Source organism: Myxocyprinus asiaticus, chromosome 32 (genome assembly GCF_019703515.2).
Source record: "Myxocyprinus asiaticus isolate MX2 ecotype Aquarium Trade chromosome 32, UBuf_Myxa_2, whole genome shotgun sequence".
In the NCBI taxonomy this organism is placed as follows: Eukaryota; Metazoa; Chordata; class Actinopteri; order Cypriniformes; family Catostomidae; genus Myxocyprinus; species Myxocyprinus asiaticus.
This window is the reverse complement of record NC_059375.1, coordinates 12,492,109-12,513,178: the sequence shown is the minus strand read 5'-3', so window position 1 is coordinate 12,513,178 and position 21,070 is coordinate 12,492,109. Positions and strand designations below refer to the sequence as shown.

Sequence of the window (21,070 nt, the reverse complement as noted above, 5' to 3'; positions counted from 1 at the left end):
CATTTACAGAATTTTCAAAGCAAGAAAAACCCTGAAAATGTCCCCTTTCAAAGTGACTAGTTACAGAGTTACATGCCACTGCTGTGTTCTACCTGCATTTGGCAGGTAAATGAAATGTAGGCCAGCATAACATTAAAGAATATATTGTGAAAATACATTATTGTTCAGTTTGACATGCAGTTAAAATAGTCAGACATTCACAAATATACTAAAATGTGATGATATATTGCAGTTTACAAATTTTGAACATTTGACTGTAGTAGTGAAAAATACTTTTCTAAGAACATTAGGCTTTAATGTTTTCTTAACTCTTTTTAAAGCTTTTGTTTCTTTGTCATGAAAGCACACATACCCTTCCATTTAAAACACAACTTATCTTGTAAACATTTTACTCATTGTATTTTTGTATACATGCATTTTTTTACTCATTTCTTTTGTATCATTACTGAAGATCTTCCTTGTAATTTGATTACTCTGCTGAAAAAATCAGCTTAACCAGCATGGATCAGCATAGCCATACTGTTCACCAGCAAAAATTAGTTGAGACAAACAATGCCCACCACAAACAAAATGTTTTAACCACAGAGGCACTTCTGAGTGAACAGTCATAGAACAGTTTTGATTCAGTAGGCCTATTTAGTGCAGTTGAGATTTCCACTCGGTCACAGCTGTTCTTTCTAACACAACTCCATCATCTGATCCAGAGAGACTTGTAGCTCCATTGACTGTAATGAGGAAGCCCCTCTCTCAACGGCCATCTTCTTCAGTAACTCCAGTGAAGTCAGAACAACCTGTTTGAGAATGAGTGAGGCCAAAATATTCAGCTTCTGAATTTAGACCTCCCAAGTCTTTCATATTTACCTAATAAATAAGTCTTTTTTGTTATTTGCTGCAGGTAATTAAAGCTGTGCTACACAACTACATGTATATCATCACTTTTGTACAATCAAGAAAGTTTGAATCAAGTAACTTGTGCTTCAGACATGATATGGACAGCTATTCTGTTTGTTCTTTTTTGCTCAGCCAATGAAAATAGTTCAGTTGCAAAATTGGAATAGTGTACAAACAGTCAAACATTCTAATGCTATTACACTAATTACCAGCACTCTTGGAATGAATCAAATTAGTGGACCAGAACTAACTGTTAATGTAACAAAAATACACAATACTAAGGCTTGTTATACATCATTAATAAAAATGCAAATGTACAATTTTACAAATGTAACTAAATGCGAAATCTTACTATAAAAATGTTCTTTTCAACATACTGCTGGACATAGGGTTACACTGACATAAACATAAAAATTAAAAAAACTGGGAGTTTTATCCTAACCTCTATCATGATAAGTTTCTTTTCCCACGGCTTCATTTTGGGGTCTGGCCACTTCTCTCCCAAACAGAAGTAGAGACAATAAGGAGGAGATGGTCCACCATTTCTCTGAATAAACTCCATCAAACCTAATGGGATGACACCATCACTAATCCGGCACATTTTTCAAGTGACCAATCTTAAGTGCACAATTTGGTAAAAACAGATTGTGATTATTTTGAAAAATATTGCGATTTGATAAATATTTAAAATCTTATATTGGTGCTGTTTAGATATCAAGGATATCACATTGTACCTGGACACTTGAGGTGGATCTCTTTTTTTGGCCCACTTTAGTTATGATAAGGTATCAGTCCACTTTTATTCAGAGACTCGGTGTGACTGGTTGTTCTATTTTGGAACCCATTTCACTTGAATATTTTTTAAATGTAATATCTAATTAATATTAGTAGTAGTATCTGGTTTTAACTTGAACATTCATTTTCACTGAAAATCTTTTGTTTCCTAGTGTAGTTGGAATATAGAGAGAGAGAGAGAGCGAGCGTGCACTCTGGAAAAAAATTAAGAAACCACTGCAAAATTATCAGTTTCACTGGATTTACCATTTATAGGCATGTGCTTGAATAAAAGGAACATTTTTGTTTTATTCTATAGAGTATTGATAACATTTCTCCCAAATTCCAAATAAAAATATTGTCATTTAGAGCATTTATTTGCAGAAAATGACAACTGGTCAAAATGACAAAAAAGATGCAGTGTTTTCAGACCTCGAATAATGCAGAGAAAATAAGTTCATATTCATTTTTAAACAACACAATACTAAAGTTTTAACTTGGGAAGAGTTCAGAAATCAGTATCTGGTGGAATAACCCTGATTTTCAATCACAGCTTTCATGCGTCTTGTCATGCTCTCCACCAGTCTTTCACATTGCTGTTGGGTGACTTTATGCCACTCCTGGTGCAAAAATTCAAGCAGCTCGGCTTTGTTTGATGGCTTGTGGCCATCCATCTTCCTCTTGATCACATTCCAGAGGTTTTCAATGGGGCTCAGGTCTGGAGATTGGGCTGGCCATGACAGGGTCTTGATCCGGTGGTCCTCCATCCACACCTTGATTGACCTGGATGTGTGGCCTGGAGCATTGTCCTGCTGGAAAAACCAATCCTCATATTTGGGGAACATTGCCAGAGCAGAAGGAAGCAAGTTTTCTTCCAGGATAACCTTGTACGTGGCTTGATTCTTGCGTCCTTCATTAAGACTAATCTGCCCGATTCCAGCCTTGCTGAAGCACCCCCATATCATCACCGATCCTCCACCAAATTTCACCGTGGGTGCGAGACACTGTGGCTTGAAGGCCTCTCCAGGTCTCCGTCTAACTATTAGACGACCAGATGTAGGATCGGTGACGGGTTATTTCATCAAATATTGATTTCTGAACTCTTCCTAAGTTAAAACATTAATATTGTGTTTTTAAAAAAAAAAAAAGAATATGAACTTGTTTTCTTTGCATTACTCGAGGTCTAGTAACACTGCATCTTTTTTGTTATTTTGACCAGTTGTCATTTTCTGCAAATAAATGCTCTAAATGACAATATTGTTATTTGGAATTTGGGAGAAATGTTGTCAGTACTTTATAGAATAAAACAAAAATGTTACTCAAACACATACCTGTAAATAGTAAATCCAGAGAAACTGATAATTTTGCATTTAACTGATAAATTTGCATTGCAATTTTTCCTAGAGCTGTATTTATACACGATCAGCCACAACATTAAAACCACCTGTCTAATATTGTGTAGGTACCCCTCGTGGCACCAAAACAGTGCCAACCCGCATCTCAAAATAGCATTCTGAGATGATATTCTTCTCACCACAATTGTACAGAATGGTTATCTGAGTGACCGTAGACTTTGTCAGTTTGAACCGGTCTGGCCATTCTCTGTTGACCTCTCATCAACAAGGCATTTCTGTCCACAGAACTGTCACTCACTGGATGTTTTTTGTTTTTGGCACCATTCTGAGTAAATTCTAGAGACTGTGAAAATCCCAGGAGATAAGCAGTTACGGAAATACTCAAACCAGCCCGTCTGGCACCAACAATCATCCATGCGATATTCTAATCAGCCAATCGTGTGGCAGCAGTGCAGTGCATAAAATCATGCAGATACAGTTCAGGAGCTTCAGTTAATGTTCACATCAACCATCAGAATGGGGAACAAATGTGATCTCAGTGATTTGGACCGTGGCATGATTGTTGGTGCCAGACGGGCTGGTTTGAGTATTTCTGTAACTGCTGATCTCCTGGGATTTTCATGCACAATAGTCTCTAGAATTTACTCCAAATGATGCCAAAAACAAAAAACATCCAGAGAGTGGCAGTTCTGTGGACAGAAATGCCTTGTTGATGAGAGACATCAATAGAGAATGGCCAGACTGGTTCGAACTGACAAAGTCTACAGTAACTCAGATAACCACTCTGTACAATTGTGGTGAGAAGAATATCATCTCAGAATGCAATTTTTTATGCAGTTTTTCTTGGTTGTTGGCAGATAGAATGTTTCAAGCTTCTTGGAGAATTTGCCACAGTTCTTCCGTCTGTTTAGGCTGTCTCAATTGCTTCTCTCTCTTCATTTAATCCCAGACTGACTCGATGCTCAGTAGGGGGGTCTGTGGGGGCCATGTTATCTGTTGTAGGGTTCCCTGTTCTTCTATTCTAATCGATTCTATTTACAAAAGTAATATTTGGAAGTCTAAAATTTATATTTCCTATTGACACACTAAAGCTGAAGATATACATAACTATCTTAAGATAAATGTTTTTGTGAAACATCTTATGTGCCTAAGACTTTTGCACAGTACAATATAGAGCTCATCGGCGGCATGAGGGGGACCTACATGATATTAGGCCGGTGGTTTTAATGTTGTGGCTGATAGGTGTATATATGTGTGTGTATAATATGTGTATAATATATATACATCGATAATCGATTAATCTAACGATTATTAGAATGATTATTCGACTATTCGGCGATTACTGCAACAATTAATCATTAGCTCTTTACCGATTACAACCCTTTGGAATGCTTACTAACAATAAAGAGGACAAAATCTTTTAAAAATACCTCTAAATGACACTGACTGAATTAAAGGGGAAAAAACAGTTTTTATTAAGTTTAATTCAGTTAAGAAATCCTATTGTTATCAAGTGTTTATGTCTTGTTTTCCATTTAAAATGGTCTAAAAATCCTGAAAACAAGATACATTTACTTGAGAAGCAATATATAAGATATTTAGACTTGTACATATAGATACATATAGAGAATGTATCTTAAATATAAGTGTATTTTGTATATAAGTGTATTTTTTCACTTGGTTATACTTCTGCGAGTGCAGTAAAGATAAAATATACTTATATTCAAGATCTATTCTCTAAAAGCAAGTCTAAATATCTTATATGCTGCTTCTCAGGTGAATGCATCTTTTTTTAAAGGATTTTTAGATATTTTAAAATATTTGTATTTTTTATATTATATTCAGCATTCTCAGATAACAATTTTTCTTCTGCAGTATAGCTGCTAAATATAATGTATGTTGTTTTAAATGCGTTTTAGATATTTATATTGGAAAACAAGCCAAAACAAAAACAAATCAAGAACGTATTTTGTTGCAGTGTATAATGGGGCGAAGACTACCCTCTCTCACCTTTCTGTTCACTTCAATCCATCTTTAACTCACAAAAATAAACTTTCTCTTATTAATAAAGCTGCGTATTGCCAATTTTCTTCACGTTAAGAATTGCACAGTAACTATATGATTCAATAAGTCACGAGCCATCATGTTATAATCTAGCTGCATTAAGCGTGCGTGCTCGAGGGATCCCCGCGACAGAGTGTGCCTCAGCCTGGTGTAGTTTCAATCTCTCCCCCTTAGATCGGGACACTTCACGCAACTCATAGAAGAGGTGCTGACCGCACAGAAAAATGCCAGTTTCGGACTTTGTACTTGTTTACATAATCTGCTTCCGTATTATTTTAATTTTAATAAAGTTGTAACGCATTCAAATTAACTGCATTTAAGATGTAACGCCGGGGTGTTTCCTTTAAAAAGCTCCGGCTCTGCTTATTCCACAACGAGAGTGCTTCTGTATTTACTTATTTGGTATTTTTGTATAATTCCCTCATACTTTCACCTGAAGCTGTTTGGAAAGTTTAGAGTGCATCTGGACTGTGAGCAGTGTAATTCTTCCTCTCCTCAGTCAGACATGAACTGCAGTGCTGCTCTCACGTGTCATCATTAGAGCTTAATGTGATTTCATGTTGCGTTAAATTACATCAAATGACTATTCGACAACGAAAATTTTTATTGTTGACGTTGTCGATAACATCGACTAATCGTTTCAGCCCTATATACAACAAAAAAGAACCTTCCACTTCAAAAGCACACAGCGCATGCAGACTAATATTTTATTAAATTGCAGTTGCACACAAGGCCGTATCCCGATTTTAATTTGATTATTTGTTCAACTCTACGTAAAAAGAACTCAATCACAAAAATATCTGCAAACATTGAGGACCAACCATACCTGCACATATACACAACTGTAGCAATTACATAATAACTGTACTACATGAATTTGTGTATAAACTTGACTGGGAGAAGTCTTGTATTTTCATGTGCTTACATGTATTTATATTCACCTGATAAATAGTCTTTGAATAAGTAGATTGCTTCAGGTGTGTTTTTGGCGAGTTGTCTGGGTGTTTGCGTCATTTCATGTTTGCATAGACTCCAGTACACCTTGCTGTTTCCCCATCGATGACCCAAAATCACACCATCCAATCTCCTGAGCTCCACACCCCCCAGATTCTCCAGGATTTCCCTCGTTAACTCAGCCTGCTTCTGATCCAAGATAAAGTCTGGACTAGGTAGTTCCACTACTGGTAGAGCACTATCCATTAGGCTGACATCATCCCTGTGGAAGTATAGAGTTAAATAATTAATCTGTATAAAATATAATCCATGGCATCAATTGTAAAATGAATAAATGAAAGGTATAGTTCAGCCCAAAATGACAATTCTGTCACGATTTATGCACGCTCATGTCATTCCAAACCTGCATTACTTTCTTTCTTCTGTGGAACACTAAAGGAAAAATCTTGAAGACTGTACTGGTTGCCCTTTTTTCTGCAATTACAATGAATGGAGACTGGAGCTTTCAAACTTCATAGCAGATACAAACAGACATATACACACACACACACACAAAAAAACCTTAACGGAACCTGGATCAGTCCGATTCGTGAACAAATTATTCAGACCGCCTTTCCGAATCAGATCAACCGACACATTAAAAAGATCAGACTCAAAAGAACAATTTCAGACTTTGTAACGTCTCTCATGAACGCACCAAGGTGAGCTAAGGCGGATGTCAAGATTTGTTTAGCGAATAATAACTTGTTTCAGTCTGTTTCTCATGCAAAGCTGTCATACAGCTTTAGAAGACTTGTAATATAATTCACGAATCATATGGACCACTTTCATGGTATCTTTATGGTGCTCTTGTGTCTCTTTGAAGCTTGAAAGCTCCAGTCCCTATTCATTGTAATTGCATGGAAAATTATATTTCTCCTTTTGTGTTCCACATAAAATAAAGTCAAATGTGTCTGGAATGAAGTGAGAGTGAGTAAATCATGACAGAATTTTAACTATTCCTTTAATTGTAAGATCAGTAAATTAAGTAAAAAAAAAAAACTAACATGTTTCTCCGATACATCACTATGAAACCAGCGTCATTAACCACCAACTGATCTACCACCATCTGCCCTTTGTAATAAACCTTAACCTGAAAATGTGTTTCTGTGGAAAAAAAAAATAAGTGACATCATTAATAGAAATAAAGCTATGAAAATAATCAAAGACCGGAAATCTGTGTTAATATGTGTTGGCTTTGCGAATTTCCTACCCAATGTACCAGTTGCCCCATGTGTGGCAACCTGACCACCTGCACCTTCCACATCTGGGTGGCATGCTGCTGCCTCATGAGTCCTTTCAGCAGGAGCACAATGACTCACAGCTGTTGCCCCCTCAGGAGGCGAAATCTGCCCCAAACCACCAACAGCACCCCCAGCTAAAGAAAAAGGTCCATGAGTCTCCTGTATTGGGAAATGGACAATCCCAGTAGCACTTGTGGTGGTAAACTGTGCTTCAGAACTTGGACTGGTAGCTTGGTACAGTTCTTGTTCAGCAAGCGCTACAACTGATATCTGCTCTGGATTCCAAACTACATTGACTGAAACAAAAAGCGGTAACAATAAGGTTGTATTTGTTAACATTAGTTAATAACTACATTAGTTAACATGAAATTGTATTATTCTTGCACTTATTATTCTTGGATAATGTTAATTTCAACATATACTAATACATTTTAAAAATAAAAAACTGTATAAGTTAACATTGGTTAATGCATTATGAAGTAACATGAACTAACAAGAAAATGTATTCATAAATTAACATTAACCGACATTAATAAATGCTGTAATAAAATATTGTTCATTGTTAGTTCATGATACCTAATGCATTTACTGATGTTAACAAAGACAACCTTATTGTAAAATGTTACTCAAAAAGCAAGTTAAGGAACATAACTTGAACACTATTTTAGTTGAGGATTTTTGTTTCAAACAGTCATCTTGAAAAACAACCTTATTCAGGCAGTTTATAGAGTTTAGGGGTAGATTACATTTTGGAACTGTCAGTGTCAAAACAATGATGATTCAAAGACATAAGGACTTTGGATTAGATTCGATTATTAAAATCAGCATTCAATCAGGACAAAGATGGCTTAAACTGAAAAAAACAAAACAAAATCAGGGTTGACATTATTCTGGTAAAAAAAAAAATGAAATGAAATAAATAGAAAATCACTAATTGAAATGAATGGCAAAACATTTTGGTCTTTTTGCAGTCTACCTTGTGTGGGATCTTCCTGAAGGTTTAGTTCAACAAAACACTGCTCCAAATGTTGGGGTTGGAATGCTAAGAAAGAACAAATACAGTAAGAGTAAACAAAGGTGATATATGCAGTATAAATATACAATTGTCATTAGTTCACAATTACATTATGCATGTAAGGCTGAAAATAGAGAAATAAAGGTTCTATTTTAATAAAACAGTGGAACCAACTGATTTTTATGACATTCTGTTAACTGTTCTGCAACGTGCATTTTTCTGCAGATGTGGATGGAACAGTGTAATACAGTGGCAAGAAAAAGTATGTGAACCCTTTGGAATCATCTGGTTTTCTGCATTAATTGGTTATAAAATGATCTTCATCAAAGTCAAACACAATGTGCTTAAGCTAACAACACACAAACAATAATAATATTTCATTTCTTTATTGAACACATTCCATTAAACATTCACAATGATGTGGAAAAGTAAGTGAACCCTTGGATTTAATAATTGGTCAATCCTCCTTTGGCAGCAATAACGCCAACCAAGCGTTTCCTGTTGCTGCAGATTAGACCTGCACAACGTTCAGAAGGAATTTTGGACCATTCTTCCTTACAGAACTGCTTCAGGTCAACCATATTCTTAGGATGTCTGGTTTAAATGGCTCTCTTGAGGTCATTCCACAGCATATCTATTGGGTTTAGGTCTGGGCTCTGACTTGGCCACCCCAAAAAGTCTTTCTTTTTGAAGATATTCTGTAGTGAATTTACTTCAATGTTTAGGGTCATTTTCCTGCTGCATCACCCAACTGCTACTGAACTTCAGCTGGTGCACAACCACCCTGACATTATCCTTTAGGATATCTTGATAAACTTGAGAATTCATTTTTCCCTTGATGATGGCAAGCTGTCCATGCCTCGAAGCAGCAATGCAGTCCCAAATCATCTCTTTTTTGCGAGGCATGGTCCACGTCAGCAGATACTTCTTGTGAATAGCAAACTCAAAATGTTTGATTGCTTTTTAGAAGTCAAAGTAGCTATGACCTACACCTCCAATCTTGTTTCATTAATTGGATGCCAGGTTTGCTCCTGACTCTATTTAGCTTTTGTTGACATCATTAGCCTAGGGGTTCACTTACATTTTCCACAGCACTGTGAATGCTTATTGGGATGTGTTCAATAAAGACATGAAATAATATAATTGTTTGTGTGTTGTTAGCTTAAGCACATTGTTGTTTGTCTATATTTGTGACTTTGATGAAGATGAGATCACATTTTATTACCAATTAATGCAGAAAACCAACTAATTCTAAAGGGTTCACATACTTTTTCTTGCCACTGCAAATTATGCATAAAATAATCAATATATATATGTATGCATATAAACATTACATATCAATCAGAGCCAACTTTGCTGTTGTCAGTATGATCAGGGTGCATCTTCGTTTCTGCCAGCTGTGCATGGGAACATACAATCTAATTTCAAGCGTGTTTACATGCAAGTTTTTACATGATTATGCTTAATAAACGACAATGTGTGTGGTCATGTAAATGCATTAAACGGCTTTTCCTTTAATGTCTTAAGAATAAACCTGATAAACACCTTTACCGCTGTTCTTACTGGCTTATCCAATGTACGCAAGTGTTGTGCGCATAACTCTTCAGGATTTTATGTCAAAAGCAGAGAATAACTAGATTATTTCAAATCTCATGTAAATGTGGTTTTCTTGCTTTGTCTGATTTTTTAAATAAGCTGATTTGTGGGACTTATCGCAGTATTGGCGTGCATGTAAACAGGCTCAAGTTTCCCGAGATTTAAAAAAAAAATGAATGGAGAGATTGTTTCGAAAAAGGTGCAGATAACATGCCTCATAAACTAAATCCTAACTATGTTTTTACTAAAAAATATGGCAATGGAATCGTTAAGAAAACAGAAATGTTGACTGAAATCGAAATAAGAATTGTTAAATTCCATAGGATTCCCATCTCTATATGCATGACTGAGAATAAAAAATACTTTCTTACAAGAGAAGACTTCTTTCTTCCCTATATACAGCTCTTGTGAGGCCTAAAAATGGAAAACACATTTAGGTTCCAAATTTAGTGTGCATGTCATATTTGATACTACAGGTTGTCTAATAGAGTGTGCTTTTCAGACACTAGATGAAAAATGAATTAAGCTAAAAACATATGATAGATAAACAGGATGAAACAGATACTCACATCAGTCTCTTGGGACCCCTCAGATCCTTAATAGGTTAAGACAGCACACAAAAAAGATTTGTAACAATTCTAACATCCAATGAACAGCATAACCAATGCAGATATCTTATTAGTTAGCTACAATCATTTTAATGACCTGGGCTGAGTTTCCCGAAGCACTAAGTAGAACACTAGTAGCACAAAGGTAGAATTTAATCTCTAAGGGCATTTCCCAAAAGCATGGTTATTTTAGTAGTATGTAAAAACTTTTGTAAATTAACGAGAGATTTGAACTGTTCGTAAATCCATTAAGGAGATTAGAGTGAGAGTGTGCAATGAGTGATTCCTTCTCTCTCTTTATCCTCTGGCGCCTCCTCTTCTTCCTTCCTCCAACTGCTGGTTCAAATCGGCTCCACTAGCCTAGTTTGTGTATACACTGATCAGCCACAACGTTAAAACCACCTGCCTAATATTGTGTAGGTCCCCCTCGTGCCGCCAATACAGCGCCAACCCCACAATTGTACAGAGTGGTTATCTGAGTTACCGTAGACTCTGTCAGTTCAAACCAGTCTGGCCATTCTCTGTTGACCTCTCTCATCAACAAGGTGTTTCCATCTGCAGAACTGCCGCTCACTGGATGTTTTTTGTTTTTGGCACTATTCGAGGTAAATTCTAGAGATTGTTGTGCATGAAAATCCCAGGAGATCAGCAGTTACAGAAATACTCAAACCAGCCCATCTGGCACCAACAATCATCCATGCGATTATCTAATCACCCAATCATGTGACAGCAGTGCAGTGCATAAAATCATGCAGATACACATACATATGGGTCAGGAGCTTCAGTTACTGTTCACATCAACCATCAGAAAGGGGGAAAAATGTGATCTCAATGATTTGGACTGTGGCATGATTGTTGGTGCCAGATGGGCTGGTTTGAGTATTTCTGTAACTGCTGATCTCCTGGGATTTTCACATACAACAGTCTCTAGAATTTACTCCAAATGGTGCCAAAAACAAAAAACATGGAAACACCTTGTTGATGAGAGAGGTCAACAGAGAATTGCCAGACTGGTTCAAACTGATAAAGTCTACGGTAACTCAGATAACCACTCTGTACAATTGTAGTGAGAAGAGTAGCATCTCAGAATGCTATTCTGAGATGAGGGTTGGCACTGTTTTGGCCGCACGAGAGGATCCTACACAATATAAGGCAGGTGGTTTTAATGTTGTGGCTGATCGGTGTATGGTAGTCACCAACTGCATGCTGCATAATGGCAGTAAGGCTAGAAGTCCACAGTGCCTTGAACTCTAACCAGGTGATCTATAAATATTTAAATCTATGAGGTCTATGAGTAGTTCAATACTGATACACCCTCATTTTAAACAGTGCACAGCTATTCAGTTTCGAGCCAAAGAAACAATGATTTAGACTATGTGAGATTCACTTCTTATGATTTACATTGCCTGCATTCACATTACATGCACTTCTTGTGTCACTACAATAAATCTATATGAAGTTCAGCATTAATACATCTGAAATCCCTACTTACCAAAGCCATCATTATTTCTTAAATTGAATTCAGTAATAGTTCATAACTTTCGGCGCCTCGACAAGGTTTCATACAGTTTCCATTTTTGCCAGTACTTCTGCATTATTTTCATGCTGAGAACACAAACTCTAGGACATTTTGGCCAAAATTTCAGCACCTGTGGACCAGACAGCTCCGGTAACAAAGCACTTACGTTCTACTTTACAAAGAGCGATCTACTGCTGGTTTGAGAAACAGGAGTTACTCCATCGTAAAATAACGAGCAACGTTATTTAAGATGATCGTAAAAGCTCAAGTTGCAACTTTTTAGGGAAACTCAGCCCTGGACAGCAAGCATAATGTTTCTTACCTGCAGAATGAGGATCAGTTGGAAACTGATACACTTTATGGGGATTAGCATTATCATTCTTGTTGTCCGATATCATCTTGAAGCCTTTAGCACGAAGAGCACTACGGAAGTTTCTCTTCCAAACAGATGGGTCTCCACTGATCCGACCATCTCCAGCAGTGCTAGTTTGAGCCCATGCCTGACTCAGGGCCAAGGCATAGAAATTAGAAAGAGTACTCTTAGAAAAAAAGTACTTTGGCTGTACCATGGTGTACATTGGTAGCAGATGGTAATAACATGTTATTTTGATATATGGGTAGTTGACATTAAATACTTTTGGAAAGTTGACATGTCCTGCAGTGTGACATGTCATACACCTCCATAAACTGATTTAGCTGATTTAGCATATTATTGTATAATTATTACGTATGCTGCTTTTATAACCTCATATTAATTGCGAGACCAAGTGGCGTGTATACCGTATATATATGTATATACGGTATACACCGGTCAGCTACAACATTAAAACCACCTGCCTAATATTGTGTAGGTCCCACTCCTGCCACCAAAACAGCGCCAACCCCCATCTCAGAATAGCATTCTGAGATTATATTCTTCTCACCACAATTATACAGAGCGGTTACCGTAGACTTTGTCAGTTCGAAACAGTCTGGCCATTCTCCTCTGACCTCTTTCATCAACAAGGCGTTTCTGTCCACAGAACTACCCCTCACTGGATGTTTTTTGTTTTTGGCACTATTCGAAGAAAATTCTAGAGACTGTTGTGTGTGAAAATCCCAGGAAATCAGCAGTTACAGAAATACTCAAACCAGCCCATCTGGCACCAACAATCATCCATGCAATTATCTAATCAGCCAATCTTGTGGCAGCAGCGCAGTACATAAAATCATGCAGATATGGGTCAGGAGCTTCAGTTAATGTTCACATCAACCATCAGAATGGGGAAAAAATGTGATCTCAGTGATTTGGAGCGTGGCATGATTGTTGGTGCCAGATGGGCTGGTTTGAGTATTTCTGTAACTGCTGATCTCCTGGGATTTTCACGCACAACAGACTCTAGAATTTACTCTGAATGGTGCCAAAAACAAAAAACATCCAGTGAGCAGCAGTTCTACAGATGGAAACACCTTGTTGATGAGAGAGGTCAGCAGAGAATGGCTAGACTGGTTCGAACTGACAAAGTCTACGGTCACTCAGATAACCACTGTGTACAATTGTGGTTAGAAGGGGTTGGCACTGTTTTGGTGGCACGAGGGGGACCTACACAATATTAGGCAGGTGGTTTTAATGTTGTGGCTAATCTTATGTGTCTAAGACTTTTGCACAGTACTGTATATATATTTGAGCCAAAAATTTACTTTTTTTCTTATTTGACATTATATATCTCAGGGTGTAAATAAGGTAGCTCCAAAAAAAACTGCTTTTGTTTTGTTCCCAATCATGTCACAAGTAACAATCAAAATTTATAGCATTACAAAAACAATTTATCCTAGTGTCCAAAAACGTCTCCAAGTGTCCAAAAGCCTCTCCAAACAATTAAAACATATTAACAGTAAATAAGAACTAATTTCACATGCTCTTTTTCCAAAGCATGTAGGCATGAGTAACGAGATGTCATTAGCCGCGTTTCCACTATCGGACCAAATGAGGGCGTGCCACTTTGGAGTTTTCTTGGGACCAACGGCTAATGGCCTTTGGCCCGCCAATTACCCTTGGGCCAAAAAAGGCCAGCTGGGGAGTGAACTTGCTAGGTTTTGTATCCAGTGCACAACGGTACAGGTTCTGGAATACGGTACAAATCCATTAAAATGCACAATGGACAAAGCGGTGCCCAAAGAAGAACTTTCCATGGTTCAAGATCATGGACGGTGTGCTGGGACATCGTCCCGCTGTTAGTGGAGAGACACCATGGCAGTTACAGTCGGTGAGTTGTCAACGCTAACTTGTCTTGCTAGCTAGTTAATGTTTACATACGATATAAGATCGATATTCTAGATAACTAATGATACCTCAGCTTGAGCTTCCCTCTTGCTTGTGAAATGGGCAGGGTGTGTGATGTTGGCACCAAGGCGCCGTGTTAAAGGTGGGTTTTAGGACAATGCTGCAGGGCTATTGGCCCAATGGTGGGAACGCAGACCCGGTTTTTGATTGGCTCGATTTTATTAGCCTTTCACCGATATATCGGTATCGCCGTATATGTTTACCGATATGCGCAGATATGAAAACATTTTTCAGAACATATAATGCAGAAAACAATGCTTTAGAATTGGTGTCATAACGTAGTTTGTCCAGCACAGCGTGCTCCGACTCCATTGTTTACAAAGCTGACTCTGAACTGACGTGGCTATGCAGACAGGGCGGAGTTAAGCGGTGTCTTCTCGGTAAGTTGCAAACTAGTTTGTGAAATACATACTGAAAAGTTAATAAACAATAACCCCATCATTTTCCCTTTTCAATATAACTAATATAACATTAACCCTGTCCCTGACAACCATGTCACTCCTGTTTATCATATCTGTTTGCTGTGTTAGCCAGCTATAGTTTGTCAGTGCAGACAGTAATGTAGCAGATTGAAAGGTAAACATCAGAGCATCTTTTTGCAGCTCAGCAGACAACAGTGCAGTGTTGGATTATGTCTGTTGAGTGTTGATTTCACGCTACGTTGTTACCTAGTTAGTTAGATGCAATGCCGGTCCATCTTTTACTCTCCGTGACAACGAGCTTATAGCTAACTAGCTAACCACCCAGCCACTTTCATTGCTTGCCAGCTGATTGGAAGCTAATGTGTAAACACGTATTCACCAAACTGTTATATTCAGGATTTACAGTTTGGTACCCCCTTCAACCGAACAATTCCAGTTGTTGCATTTATAAAATGTAAAAGTCTGTTTTTCCACCGTTGAAAGTTTCCCCATAACTTGTATAGCACAATACGGTGTAACAACGCTGCCGCTGTTTATCACTTGACTCGGCAGGTGTAAATGCTTCTTGTTTTACAACCTGACACTAACTGACTGGCAATATTAATATATTCAGCATTTGACTGATACTACACAGTACTACTGATGTTTATTTAGCTATTTATTTTATTTGTATTTATTATATATTTTAATGGTCAGCAACTGACTGATACTGAACATATAGTACTGATGTTTTTTAAGCTATTTATTGTATTTTTATTTAATCTTTATTTTCTCAGTGTTCACTTATAGAATTTGTTGACAATGTATGATAATAATGTAAAATATTCTTTGATAAAAAATATTTAAGAAAGTAGCCTTCTGAGTACCTTTGCATAGTCTTATCGGTGCAAAATCGGTGCACAATCCACATAGAAAAGGTCTGTTTTCATTCCAGCTCAAACTATAACTGTATCAGCCACCATATCGGTAATCGGTGAATTTTCTCCCTCTAAAATCGGTATCGGTCTCAAAAATCCCATATCGGTCGGGCTCTGACCGGAACACTTCTGATTTGTCTGCAAGTTTCAAAGCACTTTTGGTCATAATGCCTAAATTCATTGTACAGTACAGCTTTAAAACAATAACAATTTTGTGTTGGTCAAGACTTTAGTTATTAATATTTTGATTCTTTTTTTCTGTGCAGGCCAATCCATGCTTAAAGGGTTAAAATATGCAGTCTTTTATGCATTCACACTGTAACATTTAACCTAAAATCTTGGTTTTAAAAAATGCCCATGGACATGTACTACCCATTTACCATGGTACTAAATGTTTATCATTTTAATGTGTCATGGTATGTCCAAAGTACTCCAAGGTACTTCTAATAATACCATGATAATACTATGGTGCATGTCCAAAATACTATGATTATACCATGATACATTTTGCAAACGAGCAACATTGATTGTAATGCAGTAAAACTTAATTGATTATTATTAAGGGCATTGTAGTTTTGTCACAGCTTTGTTGATAATTATGCACTGACAAAAATTACTCTTCAAATGCAGAATTATTTGTTTACTAAAGAATCATACCATTCTAACAATACTATGTAATGACCATGGTATATACGCTCTCTAACGTATTGTAGAGTATCATGGTGTATAAATGTGGTAATAATCAATCAGTACAATGGTAAATATAAAAGCACTATGGCATTAAAATCTGATATCATCACTGTCCTATGATATTTGCATGATACTTCATGACAACTCTACAATATCCAAACAAATGAGTACTGTGGTACTGTTTGTAAGGTGTTTTTAGTGTAAATAGCTCTAAATAAAAAATAGACTTGATTAAGTGAATTAAAGGTTGGATCATCTCAACAAGACTGATTATTAAATCTGAGGTACAATACGTACAGTTGAAGTCAGAAGTTTACATACACCTTAGCCAAATATATTTAAACTCTGTTTTTCACAATTCCTGACATTGAATCATAGAAAACATTCCCTGTCTTCGGTCATTTAGGATCACTAATTTATTTTAAGAATGTGAAATGTCAGAATAATAGTAGAAAGAATGATTTCAGCTTTTATTTCATTCATCACATTCCCAGTGGGTCAGAAGTTTACATACACTTTGTTAATATTTGGTAGCGTTGCCTTTAAATTGTTTAACTTGAGTCAAATATTTTGGGTAGCCTTCCACAAGCTTCTCACAATAAGTTGCTGGAATTTTGGCCCATTCCTCCAAACAGAACTGGTGTAACTGAATCAGGTTTGTAGGCCTCCTTGCTCGCACACGCCTTTTCAGTTCTGCCCACAAATTTTCTATCAGATTGAGGTCCTGGCTTTTTGATGGCCACTCCAATAACTTGACTTTGTTGTCCTTAAACCATTTTGCCACAACTTTGGAGGTATGCTTGGGGTCACTGTCCATTTGGAAGACCCATTTGTGACAAGCTTTAACTTCCTGGCTGATGTCTTGAGATGTTGCTTCAATATAGCCCTATAATTTTCCTTCCTCATGATGTCATCTATTTTGTGAATTGCACCAGACCCTCCTGCAGCAAAGCACCCCCACAACATGATGCTGCCACCCCCATGGTTCATGGTTGGCATGATGTTCTTCGGCATGCAAACCTCGCCCTTTTTCCTCAAAACATAATGATGGTCATTATGGCCAAACAGTTACATTTTTGTTTCATCAGACCAGAGGACATTTCTTCAAAAATTAAGATCTTTGTCTCCATGTGCACTTGCAAACTGTAGTCTAGCTTTTTTATGGTGGTTTTGGAGCAGTGGCTTCTTCCTTGCTGAGCAGACTTTCAGGTTATGTCGATATAGGACTCGTTTTACTGTGGATATAGATACTTGTCTATCTGTTTCCTCCAGCATCTTCACAAGGTCCTTTGCTGTTGCTCTGGGATTGATTTGCACTTTTCGCACCAAACTATTTTCATCTCTAGGAGACAGAATGCGTCTCCTTCCTGAATGGTATGATGGCTGCGTGGTCACATGATGTTTATACTTGCGTACTATCGCTTGTACAGATGAACGTGGTACCTTCAGGCATTTGGAAATTGCAGTCCCAAGGATGAACCAGACTTGTGGAGATTTATTTTGATTTTCCCATTATGTCAAGCAAAGAGGCACTGAGTTTGAAGATAGGCCTTAAAATATATCCACAGGTACACCTCCAATTGACTCCAATTAGCCTATCAGAAGCTAATTGCCTAAAGGCTTGACATCATTTTCTGGAATTTTCCAAGCTGCTTAAAGGCACAGTTAATTTAGTGTATGTAAACTTCTGACCCACTGGAATTGTGATATAGTCAATTAAAAGTGAAACAATCTGTCTGTAAATGATTGTTAGAAAAATTACTTGTGTCATGCACAAAGTAGATGTCCTAAACGACTTGCCAAAACCATAGTTACTATGAAATCTGTAAGTGGTTAAAAAATGAGGTTTAATGACTTCAACCTAAGTGTATGTAAACCTCTGACTTCAACTGTAGGTAATCATTTTCAAATTAACTATCTTCAACCATGCAATAAGACCATATAACAGTTATGAGATGGAACTGACACAGAAATCTCTTTCTAATAATGACAATAATGATCATGCTTACCTTAAATATGAGGACATCTTCACTGTTAGAGTCTTGTCTTAAAGCATGCTTCCAGGGAATGCTGAACTGAGTTTGTTCCAGATTGATCCAACCCACTCCAGGGTACCTTCCACTTTGGATTTGCTCGTACAACCAGGGAATGAAGAGTGGTTTTGTTTGGGTCATGGTACAAGCAGACTACACAAGCCACCAAACCATCAATGTACCTGCACAAACAGAACATGTTCAACTTTTCTCATCTTTAAAACCTCACAACTGCAGAACACAATAAGTTTAACAAAACACTAAGATACATTAAAAGCTCAAAACCAAAGATTAGATGTGTTAATTGGATTCATCAATATACTGTAAATGCCAGTGCCTCACATCAGGGTGTTTGTTCAACTTTGGGCACTTTCATGTCCCAGAGGTTGATTTTAATTAAAGGTGCACTCAGTAACATGTTGTTGTGTCATCTTCCGTTTCAGATACCATTGTAGAAATTTAGTATTCACAGTCAGCCATGATTACTTTAATCAATGAGTGAAAGTGTGGAATAACAGGATGGTTACTGAGATTAAGTGAGTAGTATTCAGCCGTTTATGTGATTCTAACATGGCAGCCCCCATGTGCGGACCCTCTCCATGTAGAATAAAACAGCTTTTATAAGGTTATTGATATGACTGGAGTCTTCATTTTAATGTGAGTCATCATGACTTCCTACATATATTGCAAAATACAATTCACATCTTTAGGAGTTAAACTTTTTGAATGAGAAAAAAAATTACTGAGTGCATCTTTAAAAATTTAGCTTTTTTTCTTTTTGTTATCTGAAGGTCATACTAAAACTGACCTGGAAACTTTTTACCATGCCTTCATTTATTTTTGATACTTTTTCAAACGTCTTAATTTATGTATAGGTAGTGTATTAGCCTCGTCCAAGACTCAGACTTTCAATATTAAACTAAAAATCCATTAAAAAAAGCAAATTCTTACATGTTTAAAACTATGATAATCTAATCAAATAGTGAAGTAAACATTTAAAAATGTATTGTGTGATAATGGTTTCTATAAAAAAAAAAAAAAAAAAAAAAAAAAGAAAATTAAACGACTGTCCCACAGTTGTGGTGTCATTTTCACCACTCCAAAACAATTTTGCCCCTGATATTTATTTTTTCTTTCAAAGGTTAGTATAGCTTACTTGTTAAACAAGTCGACTATTGTGTTAGTGAAGGGCATGCTTGAAATTAATTATGAGACATGCAATGTTTAAAGAGAAAAAAAATCAAGGTAAATATCGCGTGTGAGCGATATCGAGTCAACCATTTTATTATTTTAAAAAGATTAAAACGCAAATCTCATCAGCATTTCCGGCACAGAAATTGAGGTGTGCTGGTTAGAAAAAATTACAAAAACACACATAAATCTACTGTGGCACATTTAGCCTGCATACACTGCTGGACATGTTGTTAATAGACAAATTAAATGAACTAGCAAGAGTTTGGAGATGTTTTCACGAGACTTCACTTTCTAGAAGTCCCAGTGCTACACCCACAAATAGCACAGGCCACATACTTTTTAGTAAACATTTATTTATTTTCATTTTACACATATTAACAAAATATGATACCCATATGTGACATATATTTGGAAGAGAGACTGTATAATGAATAATGTGTATTAAAAATACCATATTTCATCTCATCTAAGCACTTACCTTTCATCAAAATCAAGACGAGAATTTACTCTGCGGCCTCTAGTAATTTTCAACGATCACTTCAAATGTTACGACCATGAGGCATTAGTCCTGGCAATAGCTCTTCACTACTACGTTTAAATCAACGGATTATGCTTTAAAATCTGTTACTAAACATTACCCGGAAAATCCATTTGTTTCGATTTCCCATTAATTGACGTCACTGCACACGTCGCTTTAGGGAATAGCTGACGTTAAATATCCACTAGATGGCGTAGATGACCATCTCAAACATTTCTTCTTTTTATCTCATCGACACGATTTAGCTTGTCATAAAGCAGTAGCAATCACTTTAAAGGTATAGTCACCCAAAAATTATCATTTACTCACCCTCATGTCATCCCAGATGTGTATGACTTTCTGTCTTCTACATAACACAAATGAAGATTTTGTAGAAGAATATTTCAGCTCTGTAGGTCCATACAATGTAAGTGAATGGTGGCCAGAACTTTAAAGGTCCAAAAAGCACATAAAGGCAGTATAAAAGTAATCCATACGACTCCAGTGGTTAAATCTATATCTACAGAAGTTATATGATCAGTGTGAGTGAGAAACAGATCAATATTAAGTCCTTTTTTACTATAAAGTCTCCCTCCTGCCCAGTACGTGGCAATTTGCACAAATAGTGTGAATCGCCAAAAACAAAATGGAGGACTTAAATACTGATTTGTTTCTCACCCACCCCTATCATATTGCTTCAAAAGATGTAGATGTAACAACTGGAGTCATATGGACAACTTTTATGCTGCCTTTATCTGCTTTTTGGACCTTCAAAGTTCTAGTCACCATTCACTTGTATCGTATGGACCTACAGAGCTGAAATATTCTTCTAAAAATCTTTTGTTTGTGTTCAGCAGAAAAAAGTCACACACATCTGGGATGTTATTAGGGTGAGTAAATGATGACAGAATTTTC

General features: G+C 36.8%; 1 protein-coding gene across 1 annotated transcript; it reads right to left on the bottom strand.

Moving 5' to 3' along the window:
* Window positions 1-127: 127 nt before the first annotated feature.
* On the bottom strand, window positions 128-20,335 carry irf3 (interferon regulatory factor 3). The gene is made up of 11 exons (XM_051667415.1): window positions 20,117-20,335; window positions 18,421-18,626; window positions 12,382-12,559; window positions 10,502-10,527; window positions 10,304-10,346; window positions 8,298-8,363; window positions 7,291-7,617; window positions 7,085-7,184; window positions 6,026-6,300; window positions 1,334-1,458; window positions 128-791 (listed from the first exon to the last, which is right to left on the bottom strand). The coding sequence occupies exons 2-11, from the start codon at window positions 18,583-18,585 to the stop codon at window positions 678-680; spliced, it is 1,419 nt and encodes a 472-aa protein (XP_051523375.1). The 5' UTR covers window positions 18,586-18,626; window positions 20,117-20,335; the 3' UTR covers window positions 128-677.
* Window positions 20,336-21,070: the final 735 nt, after the last annotated feature.